Below are 25,535 nucleotides of genomic sequence, written 5' to 3' on the forward strand. Positions count from 1 at the left end.
TTATCTCCCTTGAAAACACGTTCATTGTTTCCATGTAACCTATGGTGGCATTGCTGTTTCCAAAGTTTATTTTTGTTTCCTATTAGTAATTTTACTCTATCTTAAAATGAGCTGCTTGGCAGAGGTCTGCGGAGGATGACATGACAAGCCTTGGCTATTGGGATCGACTCAAAAAGCTTCAGATGATTCCTGTTTTTAAAGATTTTTTTTTTTTTCGGAAATCATATGGCTGTGTTATTTTTTTTTTACCCCCGCCAAGGAGGTTGTTTTTGCTAGCATTGGTTTCGTAAATTGGGCGATTTTCAGCATGCGTGTATATGGGTGGAAATGAGCTGCTTGGTGGGGGTTTGCGCTCTCTGAGTGCTTTTCTAGTTCAACACTATTTTCATTCATGCAACTTATGCTTGAAAACATCTGAGTGAGAGACAGTGGATGCCTGGGTCTGAGGGAGGCCTACATTGCCAGATGTTACCATAGTTATCATATGCACAGCTGCCCAATGTCCAAAAATTGATTTTTTAATTTATTTACTTTTTTATTTATTTTTTTGTGGTCATAAGTGTGGATGTGGTCATAAGTGTGGATGGTTGTAAGTGTGGAAGCTGTATTAATATTTAGCAGAATTAACAAAGTGATTCAAGGTCCAAGAGTTTCATGCGTTGTTTGATAAGTGCTGCCAAAGCAAGAAACTCTTAGACCTTGAGTCACTCTGTTACTTCTGCTAAATATTAATAAAAAATATACATATACTCATATTTTGAGTTCTATTTTTTCTGTTTGCATCAACAGACCTATATGTATATATATGTGCTAGTGTCACATAAAAGCATCCATACCATTGCCACATTAAAAGAACCCAGTATATGCATGTATACGTAGGAGATTCTTCAGCTATGTTATTCCATTGCAGAAATTTGTTTTTGCTTCTGTAAATGGTCACATTTAGTGGTGAGTTATTTATCTGGTAGGGATTTGTGATGCTATTATGAAAAACCTTGATATTAAATTATCTTCTTTCGTATTCCTGAGTCTTGTGAGGCTGAGAATGCAGAGACCAGTTGGTCTCTACCACCAATGTAATCCAAGGGATTATTTAGATGTCATACTGTCTTAATAAGATTCTGATTTGTAGAATATTTGCAATTCATTATCATAATATAATTACAACAGCCAATTGGCACAGGCATGGTTGTGTGGTTAAGAAGCTTACTTTCCACTCACATAGTTTTGGGACCTGTCCCACTGCATGGTACCATGAGCAAATGTCTTCTAATATAACTCCATGTCAGCCAGAGCCTTGTCTGTAGATTTAGTAGATGGAAACAGAAAGAAGCTTATCATATATATATATGTATGTGTGTGCATGTGCACACACACACACACACACATAAAAAGCACTCAGTCCACTCTGTAAGGTGGTTGGTGTTAGGAAGGGCATCCAGCCATAAAAAGCTTGTCAAAGCAGACAGTGAAGCCTGGTTCAATCTTCTGCCTAGTCAACCTGTCTAACCCATGCCAGCATGGAAAATAAACGTGAAATGATGATGATGACAACTCATGTTTGTGTCTCTTTGTCTTGGTATTGTATGATTGTTGTAAATATGTGTCATTGTCATACAAGCAGTGTCATTCATTTCCGGTATTCTGTGAAATCATGTCTGTCCTTGGGGAAATATGATCTTGGAAACAGGTGAGGATAGTGAAAGAAGGGCATCAGGTCACAGAAAATATACCTTAATAAACTCTGTCTGACCTATGCAGGCATGGAAAAGTAGACATTAAAATCATGATGATGATGAAACAGACCTAATAGATAAAAAAAAAAAAGTATATCTTTTGTTGTTAATTAATGCAGCAGCAGTATTTTAATGTCCACTTTTATTGGCAAATTATTACATTTTGCCACTTTTTCTAAATCTTTCTCTAGTAATGCAAACAATGTAATATTGGATATTCTATAATTGTCTTCTATTGTTAATTACTAACTGGAGACTTATATAAAATCACAAGAGTCATATGATATGCATTCTATAAAAAGTGTCAGCCTGTAACTTCCAAAGTATGAAATACTTCTATGGTTGAATATTGATTTCTTGAAATTGCAGATTACAAGCAAGATATGAATTGTAGAGAAAGGAGTTAAGTTGACTGCAGTACTTGATAGGTGTTTATTTTATCAACCTCAGCTGAAATCAAGGCTAAGTTGACCCCACAAAGATTTGAAATGAAATTCTAAAAGAAATGTAGCTAAATACTGCAAGATAAATCTATCAACCAGCTCTGCTCTCTACTGACAACAGTCTATTATTAGAAGTGATCCTTTTGTAGGTTGACATATGAAAGAAAAACATGGCTGGAAGAAAATTCCTGAGGATTTCTCTCATTCATTATCATGCATATACTCTCCATGTTGCTATGAGTTGGACTGGTCTGTGTTAGTTCTTATTGAGTATTAATGCCTTTTTACTCTGGTCAGGGACTTATCTTCCTTGTACATTCCATTTTTGGTCTGGTTTCTACAGCTGAATGCTCCCTGACACTAATGATTCAACGGAGTCATTAGTTGCTTGTTGCATTTTATTGTGGCACCAATGCTAAAAGAAGTTGTTGTCTCTTTTGCAAAGCTAAAGAGTCCTCATTTGCCTGTTTTCTCCATTTGTTCAAGATGTGACTGAGATGATTTATAAAGAACCGGAACAAGAAGAGAGATTTTGATGGGAGATAGAGTGACAGGGGGGGGGGCGATGATGGATGAGAAACAGCTACATATATATTATTGGTGTGCAAATTGACTGAAAGATATGACAAGGGAAGGAGGAGGAACAGAAGTGAGAACGAGTGGTGGATGTCAGCTATGAAAGAGTACTATGAGAGTGTGGTGGCTAGTGATGAATGTTAGGTGGTGCTCTAGGAAATGATCCAACTACCAAATTGTTTCATGCAGTGTGTCTTCCTCCACCACTACCGTTGAGTAAAAACTGGTCATCCATGGAGTTGATGAAATTCAACAACTGATCATCTCTGACTTGAATATTAAACTAACAAATATTAGAGCAAAATCCAGAAAGAACTGCATAATTAGGGATTACATTGGAATACCTCGCTTACATACCTGCCTGAAGTTATAGCCTCATTCAGGCATATTGAGAAAACCATGCATCTGCCAAGCATAATGTAATGGCTATTTATGTATCCAAGAAATGATTGACCTATGGGCACATGCCAGCATCTCATCCAACTTTAACTGTGTTCTTCTAAAAAAATGTTTTTCATTTTGATTGAGCTGGATCCAAATCCAAACCCATTAGATTGACCTTTTTGAGTTCTACCAAGGCACTCGCATATGGTTAGCCTGGGATAAAGTTAGGCATGCAAATTGAATTGTGTATTAAACTTGTTCTGATTTGTCACCCTGAAGCTACATATTGTAGCCTCCTTGAATCTTGACTCAGTACTACATGTTTCAGCTTATGTGGTGATGGACAAATCTGAAAACTAGCCAAATCAGGTGACATGTGGAAAAGAGATGCAAGCTGGCCTGATGATATCAAATCAACAGTGGGTAGCAATGCAAAAGCCCTGAGAAACTAAACAAAAACTATATACCATCCCCTATGAATCATGATAAGCTTAAATCCAAGTACAAATTACTGTTTTTAAATACCTGCAGTTTATGCAGCAAAGTTCACCCTTTTGACTCTTGTGGTAAAAGTATTGAGCCTGATTTCTGTTATTTACCACTACTTCTGAAACTGTTATCAGCATCACTACTGTGGAACTGTCAGGTGACTTTGATCATGCTATGATCATTACCAATTTGTCTCTGAGTCACATGCAAAGCACCAGTACCAAGTAAATACATCTTAGAAACCATAAAAGTGTGATTTGGGAGACTGCAGAAAAGGATGGCAAGGTACTGAATGTAAACACATGAAACAGAACAGAGAATCATAGGAAAAGGCAGTCAAGCAAGTGACTAAATAGGCAATGCTTAAATTTGAGCAATGCATAGCATCCAACCTAGATAATAAAGTGTTCTGGGGAAATGTGCATTCAAAATAGAGGCCTCTCTCTCCTGTCATTCGTACCTGCAATCCCCACAGAGTTCAGATTATTGATGGATCCAAAGAGTGCACAGAGCTCATTACAAACTGCTATGCTGGCATTTTTATTGTTGAAAATGCAAATGTACTGTTTTCATTGTTACTGACACCAAAGTTCATAACATCTGTTAAATTCAATCCTGCAGTGCTACCTCAAGCATATGCATAACAGCAAGTTGGTTGCTAATGTATACAAGGAAGAGTGTAGAATACATGACTGATCACTAGGATACACCAAAATTTGTTGGGTTGGTAAGGGAAGGCCCCATTAACATGCTGTGATGGGTTGGTTTGACAAGAAACATCCAGTAAAAGAGATGAGTGAATGATGAACTCTAGTAATAACAATTTCAAACATTGGTGCTTGCTTGCTCGGTATGGCTGGGGTCATCCTAGGTTGGTGGTCCCAGAGGCGTCTTCATGTGTAGAGCCAACCAGGTCCACTAGTGCTCCCAATTACTGGCAGTCCCATGCCAGCCCCTCTGCATTCTCCAAGATGATGTCAAGTCTCTGGAGATCTTCCTTCATTACATCCAGCCATCTGGTGCTGGGCCTCTTCCAGCCCACAGCTGCTGCATCGAGTGAGAGTAAGGCCCTGATAGGTTGATCTGGCAGGAAGCGGAAGACATGTCTGTACTAGCACATGCAGTGGAAGGCTACAACCTGATGCATGCACATATGCACTTCTTTACAGGAAACCTCGTGGTATCATCTGACATTTTTAATGGTTTTCAGAGCTCTGCTATCGAAGCTGTCAATCCTTTTTACCAGGGTCATTGTGAGGGGCTACATTTCTGCTTCATAAAGGAGAATGTGAGGACTGACGCATTATAGATGCAGAGCTTCATCTCCAGGAGATAGGTCTGTTGTGCCTAAGGGGGTTCCATTGGGAACATATGACCTTGGCAGCCAGTCCACATCTGTGGTTGATCTCCAAGGTCAGATTTCCTTTGTTGGTATTCTATGAAGCCCAGTTAGATGAACGAGCTGACAAACTCCACAACATTGGAGCCAATATAGAGAAGAGGAGGGTCTGGGCTATCACCAACATGCATCAGTTTGGTCTTTGGCCAACTCACCTGAATGCCAAGCTTTGCTAATTCCTCTCAATATATGGTCAGTGCATACCTAGGCTGATAGATCAAATTGCTGAATCATCTGGAGACTTGCTTACAGATTTTGGTCATCAGATAATTGATGACACAGTTGAAGAAGTTAGGAGCAGGCACAAAGCCCTGTGTAACCCGTCTGTTGATGGGGGAACCTGTTAGAGTCCTTCCCATGTAGCTCTTGACACTGCTGTAGAGCCATTGGAATGGCTTTGCAGTATGGTATTATTGATTTTCTTATTTTAATGATTTGGACTGAAAACATAAGGGTCACAACAGTCAGCCATTTTCTACCATCTTCTGTAACAACAACAAAAATAATCCTTTCTTATGGCTCAATGCTAGCAAATTTGAGGGGTTGAGTAATTGATTACATCGACCCCAGTACTCAAATGTTTTTTTTTTTTTTTATCAGCACTAAAAGGATGAACGGCGAAGTCGACTTCAGCAGAATTTGAGCTTAGAACATAAAGACAGATGAAATACTGTTAAGCATTTTGTCCAGTTTGCTGCCTTTTCTAAAGACATCATCATCATCATCGTCGTCGTCGTTGTTTAACGTCCGCTTTCCATGCTAGCATGGGTTGGACGATTTGACTGAGGACTGGTGAAACCAGATGGCTACACCAGGCTCCAATCTGATTTGGCAGAGTTTCTATAGCTGGATGCCCTTCCTAACGCCAACCACTCCGAGAGTCTAGTGGGTGCTTTTATGTGCCACCGGCATGAAGGCCAGCCAGGCGGTACTGGCAACGGCCACGCTCAAAATGGTGTATTTTACATGCCACCTGCACAGGAGCCAGTCCAGTGGCACTGGCAACGATCTCACTCGAATGTCTTTACACGTGCCATCTGGCACAAGTGCCAGAAAGGCGATGCTGGGCGCAGGTGCCATTGACGGTTATCTCAAGGTACTTTGCTTGATGATGTAGTGATTCTGCCAAACCTCCAAAACAATAACAACAGCAATATTAATCAGAATCATAATGATAAAAATTTCAAATTTTGCCACAAGGTCAGCAATTTCAGGGAGGGAGTATATTGATCAGATTGACCCCAGTGCTCAACTGGTACTTATTTTATCGTCCCCGAAAGAATGAAAGGCAAAGTTGAACTCAGCAGCATGAGAACTCAGAATATAAAGATGGACAAAATGCTGCTAAGCATTTTTCCCTTTGTGCTAATGATTCTGTCAGCTCACCAAAGCAGTGCTAATAGCTTGTGAACTTCAATACCATTGATGTTTTAGTATTGCTATAAATGTTGTTACACATTTACAAACAGGACATTAATTTGGTTTCATATTGTGAATGGCTTATTTAGACATCGATATGTCTTACTGCGCATGACTCTGTGTTCCACGTCCATCACCAGATATACTACCAAGTATTATTGCTCTCTACACATGCATATATGTTAACATTAATTCATGTCTATATTATAAATGCCAACCAAATCTACCCTACTTACTCAACACCTGTCAGGTCTGTCTATTTGAAAGACAGTCACCATGGTGTATATATTAAGCTATGACAGCTCAGAAACGATATAGTTCATCATCCATCAGTCAGTTTTAATTAAACAATCAAAATATATGAGGAGAATATGTAAATTCAGGGATAATGTCAACTGTAGCTCTCTTTGTTTAATAGCATTGTTGAAAGTAGCTACACAGAGAAACTGCATAATATTTTCACTGCCATTTTAATTAATGTAAAGTAATTTCAAGCTAGCTCCTGTGGAGGGCTCTTCATTGGGCCTTGAGCCCAATAATGACATTTCATGCATTGAATACATATTCAATTTTACTAAACTTGACCAATATTTTTCAAGCAATGAACAATTTTCATCAAAACAATGATATAATATATCAACTTGGAACTTATTGCAAAGATTCATGATGAGCAACATTTTTTGTCTTCCCATTCAGGGGTCAGTACAATTTTTTTTTTTTTGTCTAACCTCTTTCTTTCTTTCTCTCTCTCTCTCTCTCTCTCTCTCTCTCTCTCTGTTGATTGTTTTCAACCATCACCCTCACCAGTACCACCACCATCACTCCCACAACTGCCGTACACACACCATTCAGACTTCTGACACCACTACCATCAACATCTTTCACTTTGCTGCCTTCCCCTCCACCACCACCACCACCACTGTCTTTCACATCCCTTACTATCACCATCATGCTTGACCGCCTCAGCCACTACCACCATCATCACTGTCGCCTCCACCTCTGTCATACTATACAGCTCATACTATTACTATTACACCATTACCATCTCAACTGTCAATCTACTACTGCCATCACCATCTCTATGCCTACTATATTACTCTCACCCCAGCAAGAGGAGTAGAAGTGTCATTGAATAGTGAGAGAGGGGGGTCAAAGTGTCACACACTGACACACAGAATTTCATTTTGGCATTTATTATTATATATTTAAAATATTTCACAGAAATTTCTCAAGGATTAATAATGGCTGTATCTGTTTAACTAGTGACTGAAGTTAATATATAAGTAGATAACAGTTTGGGGCGCAAGGTACCACTGTGTAAGAAGTAGCATAGCTATGTGGTTAAGAAGTTTGTATTACAACAACATAATTTTGGGTTCAATCCTACTTTGCAGCACTATACCTCCAATGCCTTGTGGATGGAATTTAGCAGATGGAGACTAGTATAAATATATGGATGGTTGGTTCCCTCACAGCTTCAGCAATGTGTGTTCAGTTACTTGATCAACTGAATTATCCACTCTTTGAATAAACATATAAGTGGCTGAGTATTCCACAGATATGCATATCCTTAATGTACTTCTCAGGCAGAATCAATGTGACATACAGTGTGTGACAAATGTGTACAGTTACAATCTATCTGAGAGACTTTTGATCTGTTTCTGTCTATCAAGTTTCTCTCAGAAGGGATAGAGAAGTCAAAGTTACAGGAGGCAATTGCTCATGTATGTTGTGTTGGATCAAGCAAACTTCTTAACCATTCAGTCATTCTGAGTAATTCAAGCGATGTATAAATAATCACAGGTCCTCTTTTAGGATCCCATAGAGGCACAACGTTATGTCCTTAACCAGCATTGCATAGCATTTAAAAGAGGAGTTTGTTGTACAAAATTAAATGCAAGCTCTCAGAACAACCTGGGCTCTATTTTAATGGGAGTGGATAATGTAAACTTAGCTTGGTTGACAGGGCAAGGTTCCTAAGCAACTTGCTTGACCCAAGGGCCTTCTTAAACTCCAAATGTGTGGTGTGTAAGTAGTGCCCTTGTCAGAAGAAAATTGTGTTGCAAACATGGAATTCCCCTATGCACTGTAACCAGCCAAAGGGAGTTAATTCCATCCTGTCTAGAAGAGATGTCATTCAGTAGAATTTTGTTTTGTGGGGTTTTTCACAACCCTAGCTGACCGACACTGTATTCCTACCTCAAGTTATAGAGAAGTAATGTGCCTCTGGCCAATGAGACTGACAAGTCACCTTTACTACTCTGAACATCATTATAGGTGTGAAACTAATGGTTGCTCCCTGACTGACCATAGCCAGCAACTATACTCTAGGTGTGTGTGTATGTATCATCATCATCGTTTAACGTCCACTTTCCATGCTTGCATGGGTTGGACGATTTGACTGAGGACTGGTGAACCAGATGGCTACACCAGGCTCCAATCTGATTTGGCAGAGTTTCTACAACTGGATGCCCTTCCCAACGCCAACCACTCCGAGAGTGTAGTGGGTGCTTTTACGTGCCACCGGCATGAAGGCCAGTTAGGCGGTACTGGCAACAGCCACGCTCAAAATGGTGTATTTTACGTGTCACCTGCACAGGAGCCAGTCCAGCGGCACTGGCAACGATCTTGCCCGAATGTCTTTACACGTGATAAAATGTGCATATGTCTCTTTTGGTGATATTAGTGTGAAATGGAAACACTAATGAGAAAATTGAACTGCTGGTACTGAAAATAAGACTTCACTCTGTCCATGTTATGCTGACATTCCCTTATCATTTCTGCCACCATGAATGCAGTGAACCAGAAATTGCTTGGTTAGAAACATGTGACCAATGGCATTATTGTTCACAAAATATGCTAAAAATTAAGTAATAATGGTAATAGTTCTTCAGCCCTAGGTCAGCCCTGACTGAGCAGACCTATGATCAAAGACATTCCAACTGTAATCATGCCACCTTTTTTTTGTATGAACAGAATTTAGGACCACATTATCCAGTGTGTTTTCTGTAAGACAATAGGGTATGATTTAAGAGACATTAGGCTACTGTTTCTAGTAGATTGAGTGACCATTTAGAAGCCCTCTCATTGACTTGTTTGTGAGCCACTTATAGTAAACGTACAATTATTAGTATAGTTGTGCAGTCCTGGGTCAGTTTTGACTTTGCAGACCCATGATATATAGATGATCAACCATATATATATATAAATTTAATATAAACAGCTAGGTGCAGTGTGGTACCATAAAGGGAAAATTCAATCATCACTAAGGGTGCTGACAACTACATTGCTAGAAATAAGAATTAAAATATTCTTAATGCTGTAGGAAGAGCACAGATATGCATACACACATGCTAACAGGCAATGTAGGTGCATCAGCACCCTTAGCCACACTTAGTGATGATTGTGTGTGCATGTGTATATATGTGTATATATATATATATATATATATATATATATATATATATACAGTTAAAAAATCTGAAAAAGAAGCACACTCTAAAACATTAGAGCAGTAATGTAATTATTTTAAGTTGGTTGTGAAACCACTGGTCACTCTGTGACTGGCCATGTGTGTGTATGTAAGGAGGCTTCATATATATTAGATCTATTTTTCTAGACTTACTCCATCTATGCACTCCAACATGCAGTGATCATATGAGGTGTAGTGGTAATCTGGACATGTTGCACTCCCTCCACTGTCCAATCATTTAGGATGTTTGTTGTGGAGAGGTTGGCATCATCTGTAATGCAGCTGATGTCTTTGTGCACTAATGCTAGCTTTCTGTCAACTAAATGGACCACCTATAGTAACTCTAACTATACTTGTATTCTTTTCAGTCATTTGACTGCGGCCATGCTGGAGCTCTGCCTTTAGTCGAACAAATCAACCCAGGACTTATTCTTTGTAAGCCTAGTACTTATTCTATCGGTCTCTTTTGCTGAACTGCTAAGTTACTGGGACATAAACACACCAGCATAGGTTGTCAAGCAATGGTGGGGGGACAAACACAGATACACAAACACACACACGATGGGATTCTTTCAGTTTCCGCCTACCAAATTCACTCACAAGGCTTTGGTCAGCCTGAGGCTATAGTAAAAGTCACTTGCCCAAGGTGCCACGCAGTGGGACTGAACCTGGAATCATGTGGTTGGTAAGCAAGCTACTTACCACATAGCCACTCCTGTGCCTATTATGTTTAGCTTTCTTTCCTGTCTTTTGTCTATATCTTCACATTGAGTTCAAATCTTGCCTAAGTCAATTTCACCTTTTATTCTTCCTGCTATTAATTTGACTGCTAGTATGTGACAGCCTGTATTGGTGTGTGTGGCACAGTAGGATCTAAAATCCCTGCCTGACTTTGGAGCTTTAGCAATAGATGAAATAATACACTAGCATTTCCATTCAAAACTGGAACTGGTAACTTTCACTAATCCTCACCATGAATTATCATTGAACATTCTCACTCGAAGCTGCTATTGGATGTTACTTATAACCGTAATTTTCATTTGATCATGGATCTACCTAATGCATTCCTATTTTACTCTGACCCTTCCTTCATTCTCGGCAAACTGGAATACACTAATATCCTCGATTGGGGACTTTACATCTCTGACTTCTCCCTCTCTGAAGACAGGGTACTCAGCCTATGGAATCTTTACTCAATATGATGATCTACATGTTTGACTCTTATTGAAACAGCTGTAAGAGATTGTATATCTGTATTCTTTATCTAAATTAAATGTCTTTTCAAGTGTTGCCAAGTGGTCTGCCTTTTCATTTTAACTTTAATCTTTATCTACCAGCTCAAGGAAAAACCACCTATAAACTTGTGTATTGATATGATAGTATGAGAAAATAAATGTGATGCTATGTGTGTTTTCTTTGTTGAGCAGCTTAGAGACTTAGAATATTTCTTAAATAACCCCAGTGCATTTCTGGAAATTGCTTTAGTTACTTAAAGAGGATAAATGACTAAGTCAATTCTGATGGGAACTGAAATTATAACAGTGTTCTCCAGGTATCCTTTCAATAGCTTCAACTTGGTAAAAGTATTATCTATTAACAGTAATAGGTTTACAAAAGTTGTAAGCCCTCTGCAATCTAACAACAGTTGCTGTCATTCCCATTGCTTGATGGGAAGTCTGACTGTTATGGCATTTGCTTTTTATTTCTCTCCTCCACCTCTTTGTCATCATTATTTTCATCACTATCATCATAATCATCATTCACTAATTCATTATTAATGGAAATTTTTTGTACTTTCTTTGACAGGAAACCACAGAACATATGACAAGACATTGAAAGAATTTAGCGACCGTTATTATTTGGCTAAAACCATTGAAACTGTCCGCAATTACATAAAAGAATGTCCAGTTTGCCAAGCTTACCGCAGTGGCTACTCAGCTACTGCCACTCCTGCCAGCAAAACTCCATCAGAAAGGGAAGAACATGTTGCCGAACTAATGGCAGCTTTACCATTTCCAGAGACCTTGGGGGAAGTGATCAATCACTTTTGGCAAAAGGTAATCTCATTGATCTTTACATTAAATAGCCTTAAATAACTCCTAATTGAGCAGATAGTAGTGATTTTAAAGGTGTGGCAGACTTGATCTAAACAATATATGATCGATTCAGTTTATTGTCCAGTCTGGTTATAAAAGTTAATGGCACTTGCAGTAAAGTTAGGCCAAGTCTCTCATTGCAAGATAACAGTTGTCCTTTATCAACTATCACAAAGTTAGAGGAGGTTGACAGAAGTGATATCCAGTCTAATTGTTGTCTAAAATGGTTACGTTTCATCAACATATCATCATTTTTACATCTGCTCTTTCTGTGCAGATCGAATGCTTTTCATGACGCCAGCACTTGTTTTCAATGTCATATTTGCCTAGCTACCAAACATATTGTTTATATTAGACATGAACAAATAATACTGCTGCCTAAGTGAAAATTGTGTGAAAAAGCATGTAAGCAAACGCACAAACAAACACACACACACACACACACACACACACATATATATATATATATATATATATATATAGATAGCACTTGTACTTGTGCCACATAAAAAGTACCCAATAGACTCTGTGGAGTGGTTGATGTTAGAAAGGGCATCCAGCTGTAGAAACCATGCCACTGGTGCTGATGTCATATAAAAAAAACATCCACTTCACTCTATGGAGTGGTTGGCATTAGGAAGAGCATCCAGGTATAGAAATCATGCTAGAACAGACAATGGAGCCTAGTGTGGCCTCTGGCCTTACCAGCTCCAGTCAAACTGTCCAGTCCATGCCAGCATAGAAAATGGTTGATGATGATATATATATATAAATATATATATATATATATATACAAGACAACCTTTTGTACAGTTTCTGTCTATGAAATTTTACTCACAAGGTATCAGTCAACGCAAGGCTATAGTAGAAGACATTTACCCAAGATACCACTCAAGGGAATCAAAAACAAAAGCATGTGATTGCAAAGGTAACTTCTTAACGACTCAGCCATGCCTGCACTTTGATGATAAAAAGGGCACAGGAAGAACTGGTGAACGATTACTGATAGCTTTCACAAGTAATCTAGGTGGACTTTGAGTAACTTTAGATTCAATACAAAGTTGCTTAAACTATGATTTAGGATGTGAAATCTGAATTACTAATACTCTGCTTGTGGGCATTCTTGTGTGTGCTCTATCCACAAGATACTGTTATTTCCTGCCCTTTCTACTGGAAAGTACAGGAGAGGATGGGATTTGGTAGAGCACAGAACTAAGTACAAATGGATAAATAGTTTGGTAGTTTAGTGTTATTGCTGATTTATCTTCCAGTGATAGAAAATTTTCACATTATTTAACCTTTAGCATTCAGATTACTCTGTGAAATGTAATTTTTATTTTGTCACATTGTTTTGAATCAATCATTCATTACCTTGTAGTTTTAAGAGTTTGATGATGTAATAGTGTATTCTTAGAATGACATGGTAATATTAAGATATAAGAGGCCAGATCTGGCTAATCTGAACATAAAACAAATAGCATATTTGGGCCAAATATGGCCAGTTTATATGATAAATAAAGTGTTGTTTGTGTACTTCTAGGTGGAGGTTGATATTCTTGGTCCTATCAAGGTGACTGGAGGCTCAGCTGTGCAAGTTATCCTCTGTTTAGACGTTTATTCTTTGTGGCCAGAAGCACGTTTTGTTGAGTACAAAGATGGAATTATACCTATAACGGAGATGTTGCAGTTTATTCTCAGTCTTATTGCAAGGTGAGAGGTTTACGTGATCTTGTTATTGAGTATTAGGTGTTGAGTGTTGGCTGTATGTATGCTGAGTGTTGGTTGTGGTGCTTTGAGTATTGAGTACTGGATGTGTTTTGAGTAGGTATAGAAATCATATAAATTAGTGTATATAATCATATAAATCATATAAATTCAGTGTGTGCCTGAAATATGTAGCCTTTTGGTAGCATGTAACTTGAGGAATATGCTCTTAGGTTTTGGCAACACATTATTCTATGTTTTATTACTTACATTCATAATTTTTCTGCAATCATCTCTGTGTGTATGCATGCATGCCCTCACATGCACATGCACACACATATTTAAGCTTTTGAAACCAAATTTGAGTTGTATCAAACCAAATTTCAAACTAAGGAGCACATTATTGTGACTGTCAAAGACAATACTTTTAGTGGTTGACAAAATGACTGACACAACATACATCTATTTATACAGTCCGGTTATACAACATGCTGTTATTTATAGTCTGATTATGCAGTGTTTTTATTGATGACCATTTAGAACAGTGGTCTTCAACCCTTTTTTGCCCATGGACCCCTTTGTTTCCTTTTTTACTCTACTGGACTCTCATATCTATTCAGTGTTTAAAAAAAAATCTTAATTATATTTTTATAATTGAATATTAGAAATTGTATTAAAAAAATTAAAATATTTTGTGTATTGTAGAAATAGTCAATTTATTGCTCATAAATTTTAACAAAATCTTATATGGACCTCAATGGTTATGTAGGTCCAGTCCAGAACCACTGGTTATAGAAATTTTATTATTTAAAAAAAAATTTTTTTATTAGATATGGTGTCATGAAAACCTTGACATTCCGTAAAGAATCATTCAGTTGTAGAAAGATTGCTGGTCGCTTTGATTTACTCACTGATAAAGAACACGCCATTGACTTGAAATTTGGATGTTGCCAAGATACAAGTATGTTAATTTTAATATTTATATTTATTTTCTTCATCAGGTTAAAATTCACTCACAGACATGCCCTGGCCAACGGGTGCACTGTCTCCTATCTCTACCTTTTCTACTACTACTACTACTACTACTACTACTACAATGACTTCTGCTTTTTGGAGCTTGATGGGTTCATGTTGTCTCTACCCCATCATTCCTGTCCCACTTGTCTTCTCTTGTCATCACTTTTGTGTCCAAATTTTGGCACCAATCACTATACTCAGTCCATTTTCTTCAGGACATCAGCCCTCTTGGACTGTGTCATCTCTGCTCATACTTTTCCTGCAAGTGTTGACCTATAAAGGTTCAAGAGGAACATTAAAAGCCTCAGTCATACTGGTCAAAGAAGGCCTGTGAATACCATATGTACTGCCTCTTCCTGTGGACCCAAGAAGTGAAATACAAAAAAAGAAAAACACCCTTTTTTTTCTTCATTATTTATTGAAGTGATTAGTCTAATGTATTTGACAGTAATTCATTGTGGCTGTATTATTGATTAAACTTTAGATGGCATGTGGAAAGACCTAGAGGCAGACCTGAGAAAGTTTGCTAAATCCTATCCTCGCAACTGGCATGAAAGTCTTGATCTTTGGTTGATGCCACATCGAATAAACCGACCACAGATTGCTGAATATACTCCAGTATACCTTGTACATCATAGGTGAGAGTCTGTTATTGTAATCTTGAGTGTACTTGTCCGTATGCCTCATTGCGTTTGTCTGTCTTTATCAATAACTGTCGCTTATGATGTTCTGTCTGTTGTAGGGAACCATGTCTACCATTGAGTATATCTTTCCGTCAACCTGGATCTGACTTGGACCCAAATCTGTCTGATTCTCAGATTCAGTCTATTCAAACGAAGATGATGAAAGTAAGTAAAGGTCTGACAGAGAGTTTGCTGGCAAACACATCGGAACAGCCAAGTAGTTCTGAAAAAAATTTACCTGTACTGTATTATTACCCTGGAGAAGAAGTGGTTGATGAGAATTCATCGCAAGCACCTGTTGCTGCTACAGAAGTAAATGGGGAAGTTAACCCTAATGAGCTTCATTCTGAAAATATTGTGGATACTCCAGCAGAAAGCAGTACAACAACTACTACTACTGCTACTACTACCACTACTACTACTACAACAACTACTAATAATAATAATAATGTCACTAACAAAACCTCATCCACTCCAGCTTCCTCCACACCTGTCTCTGTTAAGTCAAAGAAACTTTTGTCTGCAACCAATGATAAACCTGTCAAACCTCGTGGGCGACCACCATCTTCTCAGTCCACCCAAACCTCAATAGAAGACGACACTAGTAATGTCCCTATTGATGAGGATGAGTGTTTATCAGGTTCAGAAATGTCACCTGGTCGTCGTGGACGCAAGAAGAATTATCTAGACGTTGTCAACCGTTATTCACCCAAGAAAGGCAATAAACGAAAGAAACGAGAAAATCGTGATGTAAGTAATATTCCTTTTGATTTTACATCTTGTAGGACTGTAAACAGGTCAGATTGTTTTGATTATAAATCCTAGTGTCTGGGACAATGTTCCATCTAATTTATAGTTGCAGGTATGCACAGGAATTTGTTTGTGTGCAAATTGCATTTTCCTTTGCTAAGTATGTCTGCATCCATATGACTGACCATCACTCAAATTCCATATTGACCACCTAAGCAAATGCACACCATTTTCAGTGTATATTAAGATTTTATTTTGAAATTTTATGATTACTTTTTTCAATTAGAAAAATTTTATTTCATTACAGAAACCTTATTTACACTTTTTTTTCCTTTGTGCATTGGGTATCAAACATGCATGCACACACACAAATGCACGACTTCAAAGAAATATTAGTTAAAATTAAACTTTATCTTTTAAGTTTACTTTGCTGATATAATAAATATCTATCTATTATCAAAAAAATCAATAGAAACAAATTTTCACTAAATCTAGGTGAAGTTTTCTTTTAATTTTTGTTGGCTCAATAAAGTACTGGTCTAGACAGGTGGACTTGTTAGAGTGTCAGACAAGATGCCTTGCAGAATTTTTTGGTCTGTGTTCTTAGTTAAAATCTGCTGTAGCTGCTATGGCCAGGTTTACCACCACAACCTGACTTTTGGCTACCTGTAATTAAGAAATCCTCTTTTATAGGAAACATTTGGGCTTGGCCTTCAGTTTGAGGATATTATTCTTTCTTCCTCACATCTGTTTCAGAAGACCTAGTAACAGTTACGTCCTTCGTCGTTTCTCATCTTATGTGATTTCACACAAACTCAGTGTTACATTCTTTCTTCATCAGCCAATTAGTAACTCATTATTGATGTGAGCCAGTGGCCTTGAGGATAATCCCTAGTTTGCAAATAAAGGTTTCTTGTTTGAATCCAGCCTGAAACTATGTATAATGAGACAGCTGATAACATTCAGAAACCAAAACATAGTATAAGATATAGAAATTGTAAATATATACTTTTGTTGCATAGCCTGGAAAAAATATGTCTGAAGAACTTGTATCTGATAAAGACAGTGGAATGGCATATTTTGTAGAACACCAGATAAAGTGCTTTGCAATATTTGCCCTGGCTCTTTATGCTCTGAGTTCCTCTCCGACTACTTTGGTGTTAAAATGTTTTGATGCTTGCTCTTGCTTGAACAACATTGGTGGCATGAAGAGGGAGAAGTGTTTCATGGATAACTGTTGTTCTTCCATAGAAAGCTGTGCTCAGACCTGAAGCACAACAGAAACTTTAGAAATTTCTAATAATTTAGACATATACATTTGTCTTTTCCAAATTATGGTTCTCTCTCTCTCTCTCTCTCCATATTCTAAGACATCATTTTGTGATTCATGCAGGTACCATTAGATGATTATTACCTCGCTCTAAAGCTATATATTGAACAGAAACGTTACCCTCCTGGTATAAAAGATGACTATAAACGAGTGATCCGGAAAATGGCTCAGAATTATGTCATTCAAGACGATGAAATGTATTATAAATCAGGCTCCAAACTAAAGAAAATTGTGATGGATGAACTGGAACGCTTCAAGCTTTTAAAAGCAGCTCATGTGCTGGAAAATGGTAAGATGACTTGAACCCTTTTGTTACCATATTTCTGTTGAGATGCTCTGTATTTCTTTCAATCAGTTTTAAATATAACAAAGAATTTAGTAAAATAACTTAGTTATCTTTAAGCTAGTGTTAGGAACATAGATTTTGGCTAAGGTCTGGTAGATTTTAATTCAGAACTTGAAAACAAGACATTTGTACTACAGAGCCAGAAGCAGTTTCAAGCAGGTTGGTATCAAAAGGATTAATGTATAAATCTTTCTACCTTGATAGGGTTAACAGTGAAAAGAGCAAACTATATGAATTATGTGTAAGAATGTGGTACAATAGTGGTGAAACATGTATAAGAATATGATACTGCATGGTAATGGGACTTGTAAAAATGTGGTACTACATGATAGCAATACATGTACAAGAATAATGTACTACATGATAGTGGTACATGTGTAAGAATGTAGAAGAATACGGTATTACTTAATAGTGTGTAAGAGTGTAGTACTGTGTAGTAGTGAGTTAGATATTGAAAGTGAAAGTTAGAAATAAGTGAAATGTGATTTATTGGTTACATGATATCAGTGTGAATGGAAGAGAGAGAGACTTGGCAAGAAATGACTCTGCTGGCATACACATGTAATGTGAATACACCGCATCTAGGTTAGAATAAACTGTGCTAATAGTACTAGTTACCACAATAGGGCCAAGAAGAGCTGGAAGGAAATTCTGGGAACGGATCTCAAGATATTGTGATTCACCAAATTGATGTGAGTAATGACATTTTGTACAATAAAAGATTCATCTAATCCCTTTTAGTAAAGAAGCCTGTTGAAACAGTGGAGTAGTAATCAGTATGTTTCATAGGCTGATTGTATAACATATCACTTGTTATTTTTATTGTTGTTACAGTTAGCTCAGGTGAAGCTATGATTTGAGCTTCAGTGAGGTCTTGTGTGGGTAGTGATCCAAGTGTATTGCAGTTGTGTGGTGGTAGTGGTCTTTGTAGTTCTTTCTGTTTCTGAATATATATTCTTGTTATTTCTTTTCTTCCTAGGGACTCACTTGGGGCGATTAAGGACTTTAGATCGCTTGAATGATTATTATTGGAAAGGTATGACAATGGATGGTGCTGCCTTAGTGAAGACATGTCCTGTTTGTGAACATGGCAGTGAGCGAAGGAAGTCTGAAGCTGACACTAACCCTGCTCAAGAAAGTTTCTTGAATTTAGTCAAGGCTGTAAGTATTTCTTCTCCACATCTTGCTGTTTTGGTAACGTATTTGTTACAGTAGTCTTTCTCTCCATCAATAGTCAATCGATTTTTATTGGTTTTGACAATAAGTATTTAGTTGTTCAATTAACTTATTTATTCATCATTAAGTTAGTATGTAAGTAGCTGAGTATTCCACAGACGTGTATGTAATTTTCAAGTAGACTTAATTTGACGCATTGTTTGATAATGCCGGGCCTTTCAAATTACTGGTACAATCCATCCTATAGACTTTCACACAGTTTCTTTTTACCCAATTTCACTTACAAGGCTTTGGTTGACCCGGTGCCTTGTTAAATTCACTTATCCAAGATGTCACATTGTGGGATTGAACTTAGAGCCTCATGACTATGTACTTCATAATCATTTGAATGTGCTGCATCTATACAATCAATTTACTGCCGTCAACATAAGCATTTATCAAAAGCTTATTGGCACCTGATAGTGAATAATCACTAGCATGTAGAGTGACTCTTGACACTGGCAGTGTGGAGTGACCCTGCACACTAGCAGTTGGGATTGGTCCTGAACACTGGCAGTGTAGCATTTCTCTAAATTGTAGAATATTTCTGATATTCAGCTTATATCCCTTTCTGAATGTAGGTAGCACTCCACCCTTATCAACCATTAATTCTTTTCTAACTAGATTGTCTAAAGTAACTGTTGACATTTACTGTACTTGTACCATTAGACATGGTCTAATATTGTTCTGCTTTGTTGTCAGGCTGATGCTGAACCAGAACCATTGAATGAAGAAGTCCAAATCAGGTTGTATGAGATTATCAAACAGTTCCACTTGACCGGTGCTAAACCAGCAGACATAACCACTGAGGAAAATGACTATGCTGACAGAGAATCTCCAAAGTATCGTGTTAATGGTGGCCAGTTATATTACACAGAAAACCAAACTATTGGTCGTTTACGCAAAGTTCTGATGACAGCAGCTGAGAAACAGAATGCTGTTACAGAATCACACATTCTTAGAACAGGTAATATGTTAGTGTTGTTTACTGTGTCAGGAGTCAGAGTGTGTGTGGGTCCCAAAATTATTAAATGTCAAACTCAGAAAAGGGCAACAGAGTCATTATAGAAAAGCCATGATCCATACCTGGAAAGAAGGTGTGCACCAACAGATTAGTTGTCTATTGGAACAGCATGTTGATTTTGCTAAACGCAAATACCAGATCAGTCAGAGCCTGTTGATCAATAACAAAAAAATAAATTAGGGAGTTGGTGATGTCTCTTGCTTTGTTCCCTGTCATCCCCTCTCTATTAGTGTTTCTTCCCAGATTTCATATGAAACACTACCAAGTCTTCCATACACCCACAATTTCCTGAAAAAACTATCCTCTTACTTGTATCACTTTAAAGTAAATATTAACAAATTTAAATTAAACTAAATTAGGAGAGTTTCTAAAGAAAAGTAGGCCTTGCTAAACTGCCTATCTATGTACTTTATCCATCTCTTACTTTTTGGATTGGGAGCTTTCTCTGACCCACGCTGTATCTACTATAATATGCCCTTAAGTTCAGTTGTTTCCTCATACTTTTCTTCCTGTACATTAACAACCAGTTGTTGTCACCTCCTAATAATACTTGCTCCTATACACATGACACACCTGTTGCTAATCAATTAAAAGCCTCCAGAGAATTGAATGCAGCCCTCACATCTGGGCAGTGCTGTTGCTACTGTTGTGCAAACACCTGAAACCACTTTGAAAGGAAGATCATTTAAGTAATTCTCTTCACTCTATCTTTTCTGTCTCTACTACAACAGTTGTCCTTCTCAAATAAATACTCAAAAAATGCCTTCACCACCCAAGACCACTTTTATCCTTGTGTCACTCCCATCCCCACCTTTACTGTTTTACCTTTCATTGGATGTTAATTCTCTGAAATTCCTGCAGACATTGATTTACAGATGTTCATGTTGAACATAAACCTTATGTCAGAGTCCTTTCAAATGTCATTATGGGCATTATCCTTACCTCCTTATTTAGACAAAAAAAAAACCCCTGCTCTTTGAAGTCAAAACTGAAATAAAATACCAAAATCTTACATGAATCTTAATTTGGTACTTGTTTGATAATAATATCCCTAGGTAAGCTCTGATCCAGTAAGGATCTTATGATTTAAAAGTATAAAGCAAAGACATAGGACTACATTATTCAGTATATGCTTCCTTTTTAAAATGGTAAGGTGTAATTTAAGACGGAGTAGCTGCTTGCTGGTCAAATGATGTGTAGAGGTTCCCTATGTTGACTCATTGATTTAGTTCTTGATTATTATACTAGCTCCCTAACTTGCACTTTATATCAATGTGATGAGATCCTACTCAAATATCTCTTTTTAACTGAGCAAAACATGTTCTCAGGTTGCTACTTGGGTAGTGATTATCCTGCATTGGTCTTAGATATAAACAATACTCAAATTGACTCCCCCACTCTCTTCAATGTAAACATTATTTCATTCGTTCATTTACTTCTACAGATTTTATCCCCCTCCTTAGGACCTTCTATCATATTACCCGAGGACTCTTTATTACTTACACACACACACATAGCTTTCTCCCCTCTATACTACCACCTTTCACAATCATATTTAAGAACAATAGTACTCTGATTCTCCTTTATCATAATGCTAATAAAACTGTCAGCGATACACCTTCCAGTAAAATTTCCTGCAGTACTTTTCTCCTCTTTGTAATCTATAAGAAGTTACATGAAACTATATAACAGGTACTTCAAAACTGTACCTTGTTGCTGTGTACTCTGAAACTAAATTAAATGTAGCTGATGAGAAATAATTCTATAAAATGTAGTCCTGGTTTCTTTGCTACATTCTGCCAATATGTTGGAAATTTGGTTGGATTTCAGTGTAGATGGTATGTAATCAATTAGTTGAGAGGAATATAAGCTCTTATTATTATGGCCAGGTTGTAGTAGTGTTAAACTAGGTGAAGAGGAGACCATGTATCCATGGGCTAGAACTCTTTGCCAGTTGTTGGTTTTCTATTAAAGGTGGTCTCTTGGGCTTGTGTATAAGAAGGATTTGATCAGAGCTGAAATATTTTCTGGTCCTGAAGCAGACATTTATTCTTTCAGTCAGAGTTGTCTATGTTATGTATTTAGAGTCACTAGGAATGCTAATCAGAGATTGTGGGGCCTAGCATATGTTGTGACTTTGACAGTTTTGTGTGTTGTCCAAAACTGGAGAGAGTGAAGTATAAAATTATCATATTGCCAATATATAATAATTTAACTTTGTATCCACAATGAATAGAGTGAACTGAGTACATACCATACCCACTTATCCAATGTATAAAGTTAAACCAGTACTTAACCATTTCCTTACTTCAGGTATCCATCGTGGTGTGGAACGGACCAAAGAACTCCTGCATGGTAGCTACTATTGGATTGGTATGAATCGTGATCTGAAAGAATTCCTTGATAAATGTTGCTTAACACGAGTCTTCCCCGAAGATAAGAAACTTAAATCTCAAGAAGAGAAGCTCTCTAAGTTTGCCGAGTTCTTCCAAATGGATATCAGTCCTTTCATTGTAAGTAGATGGCCTCAACCATTTCATAATGTATTCACAACTCTCATGTGTTATACCCTTTATGTTGCCAGTACCGCCTGACTGGCCTTCGTGCGGGTGACACGTAAAAGCACCCACTACACTCTCTGAGTGGTTGGCGTTAGGAAGGGCATCCAGCTGTAGAAACTCTGCCAAATTAGATTGGAGCCTGGTGTTGCCATCTGGTTTCACCAGTCCTCAGTCAAATCGTCCAACCCATGCTAGCATGGAAGGCAGACGTTAAACGATGATGATGATGATTTAGACAGACATTCACTTCAAAATTTTTTTATCTACCCCATGAAAATTTAACCATATTTATGTGCTAAATGATTCATTCAAGCATACAAAACATACATGCATTCATTCATACACACACACACACACACACACACATAAATATCATAAATAAATTCTATAAACATTTATTGGGTGGTTTATTATTAGACACTCACAGAGACAACTAGTTAGTGTAATACATGCCTGCAGACACAAGCACATGCACATAGCAGCCTTATGGCATTACAATTAAGGACAGCATATCATCATTTTAAGTCTGTTTTTCATGCTGGCATGAGTTAGGCTGTTTATCATACTTTGAGTTGAATCAGTTCTTTATTCCTATTTACCGACCTCCTGGGTGGACTGGAAGACCATGTCTTGGTTATACAATAATACAATAATCACATACAGAAATCATAAAACTACAATACTATAACTTTGAAAAATAATATAACATGATTTTTCCAAACTTTTCAGAAAGAACTGCAGTAGAAAATCTATGTAACCAACCATGTACATTACTTTGTGTTTTGCAGTTGTGGTTCTCATAGTGACATTAACCAATACATGGAGTTATTTAGCTAACCAGCTAAAACATTTAGTTCAATTATGTTTTTTGACTCTTGTAATAAATCAGAAAGATCAAGTAATGTTATTTCTGATTCTCTAATAATTATTGTTGTTTATTTCAGAGTTTAGAGCAGACTGTTGAGCTAAAAGGTGAAAAAGAGGAAGATGCAACAGTGCTGACATCTGTTGGTCTTAAAGTGAAGAGTCCTTCCCCACCTCCAACAGAGGAGCTTGAAACAAAGACACTGACCAGTCAGGAAGAAAGTAATATAGAAGATGTCTTCTTAAATGCAGTACAGGTTGTGGAGCCGGACAGTATAACAGCACAACCAGAAGAAACAACTCTAGCAGAGAGCAATGCTATTCTGTCACAAGAGATCACTGATTCCAGTAAAACAATTGAGGTTTTGTCACCTTCTGTTAAGACTTACAATGAGGTTGCTTGTAACACAGAGGACAGTGACAATCTTGATGAGGTCGATGATGTGGAACTAGATCAACCAAAGGCAATTGTAAAGAAGATGAACATTGAAACAATTAAAAATCAAACTTCACGGCGCCAACAAAAGAGTGTTACTGTACATGTACCAGAAAAGACTGTCGAAGATCACTTGAGTGAAGAGGTGCAGAATGCTGTCGACAATATAAAACCTGATGTTAGTGACATCCATATAGCTGATGATGTGTCTGCATTAACGTCAATGATTCAGAGGAGACAGAATGCAGCAGAGAGCAAGATACAAGAAACTATTGTGTCGACAGTTGAAAGTGATGTGGAGATGACAAAAGCTGAAGAGATTGTCAAGGAAATTGAACTGGCTGAAGCTGAAGAATTTGAAGAATCAGTGGATGGCAACCAGACTGAAAATACTAGCATGGTAGACAGTAAGGCATTTTTAACAAAGAAAACTAAAGGGAAACGTATGAAACGGAAGAAACAGCTTGCTTGTAATATTTGTGGCTTAATGTTTGGAGGCCCTGTAACATTGCAAGGTGAGTATATCTCTTTATATTGTTATAAAAAGTATATGCATACATATGTGTATTTGTATGTGTGTAAAATCTCTTATTGTGAGTTGTGTTTGACTTCCTACAGTCCCATATTGTAAAGTGTATGTTCATTTGGTCTTTATTTTTTTACCTCTGCAAGATTATTACCTATTATTGAGGCATTGTTTTACAGCCAGATGCCTTTCTTTTCAATAATTCTTTCTTGTTTTTCAAGCAAGGCATATGGACATCTTATTCCACACAACTTCAAAGTTGCAAGCCCACAGATGGCCTGTAACTGAGTGATTTTTTTGAAACATGCAAATGTAAATAAATACACATGCACACATACATACATGTATATGCATAATCTTTTTTTCTTTTCATTTTAATGTCCATTTTTCCTTGCTTACATTGGTCAAACAACATTTATTGAACCAGATTTCTATGGTCAGATGCCTTTCCTGTGTAACCCTAACCTATTTCCAAGCAAGGTAATATTACCCCATTGCTCGATATATTTTCATAGAAAATCGGAAATAAATAACATCAATTGTATAATGATGTTACTTATTTACAACTATTACTCATCAAGATAAGGACACACATACATGTACACATATGATGGGTTTCTTTCACTTTCTTTATCGTCATCATTTACCATCCACTTTTCCAATGCTTGCATGGATGGAGTTGATTGAAGCTAATTTTCTACTGCCAGATGCCCTTTCTGATACCAACCATCACCTATTTCCAAGCAGGTAATGTTTATTTATGACCAGGCATTTTTTTGCTGAATATGGGAAATGACTGCCTTTGCTTATATGATGGTAACACTCATTTACAGCTATCTCATGATGTTAAGACAAGGGCCCCACCACCGCCGCACACATATACAATGAATTTTTTTCACTTTCCATCCATTCATAAGGCTTTGATCAGCTTGGAGCTATAGTAGAAGACACTTAACTCAAGATGCCACACAGTGAGGCTGAACCTAAAACCATGTGGTTGAGAAGCAAACTTATTAACCACTTGCCACGCCTGCACCTATACACCAGGACTAATAAAAGAACATG

General features: G+C 37.4%; 1 protein-coding gene across 1 annotated transcript in view; it reads left to right on the forward strand.

The window, feature by feature from the left end:
• The window catches only part of LOC106874323 (uncharacterized), a 37,855-nt gene that overhangs the window by 7,082 nt on the left and 5,238 nt on the right, over positions 1-25,535 (forward strand). Inside the window, exons 2-11 of the mRNA XM_014922010.2 lie at positions 11,725-11,975; positions 13,555-13,724; positions 14,549-14,679; positions 15,220-15,373; positions 15,478-16,168; positions 17,562-17,787; positions 18,824-19,005; positions 19,762-20,026; positions 22,397-22,596; positions 23,589-24,459. Of these exons, the coding sequence (XP_014777496.1) occupies positions 11,725-11,975; positions 13,555-13,724; positions 14,549-14,679; positions 15,220-15,373; positions 15,478-16,168; positions 17,562-17,787; positions 18,824-19,005; positions 19,762-20,026; positions 22,397-22,596; positions 23,589-24,459 (3,141 nt within the window). The remainder of the gene's footprint in view (positions 1-11,724; positions 11,976-13,554; positions 13,725-14,548; positions 14,680-15,219; positions 15,374-15,477; positions 16,169-17,561; positions 17,788-18,823; positions 19,006-19,761; positions 20,027-22,396; positions 22,597-23,588; positions 24,460-25,535) is intronic.

This window comes from Octopus bimaculoides, chromosome 6 (assembly GCF_001194135.2).
Source record: "Octopus bimaculoides isolate UCB-OBI-ISO-001 chromosome 6, ASM119413v2, whole genome shotgun sequence".
Taxonomy (NCBI): domain Eukaryota; kingdom Metazoa; phylum Mollusca; class Cephalopoda; order Octopoda; family Octopodidae; genus Octopus; species Octopus bimaculoides.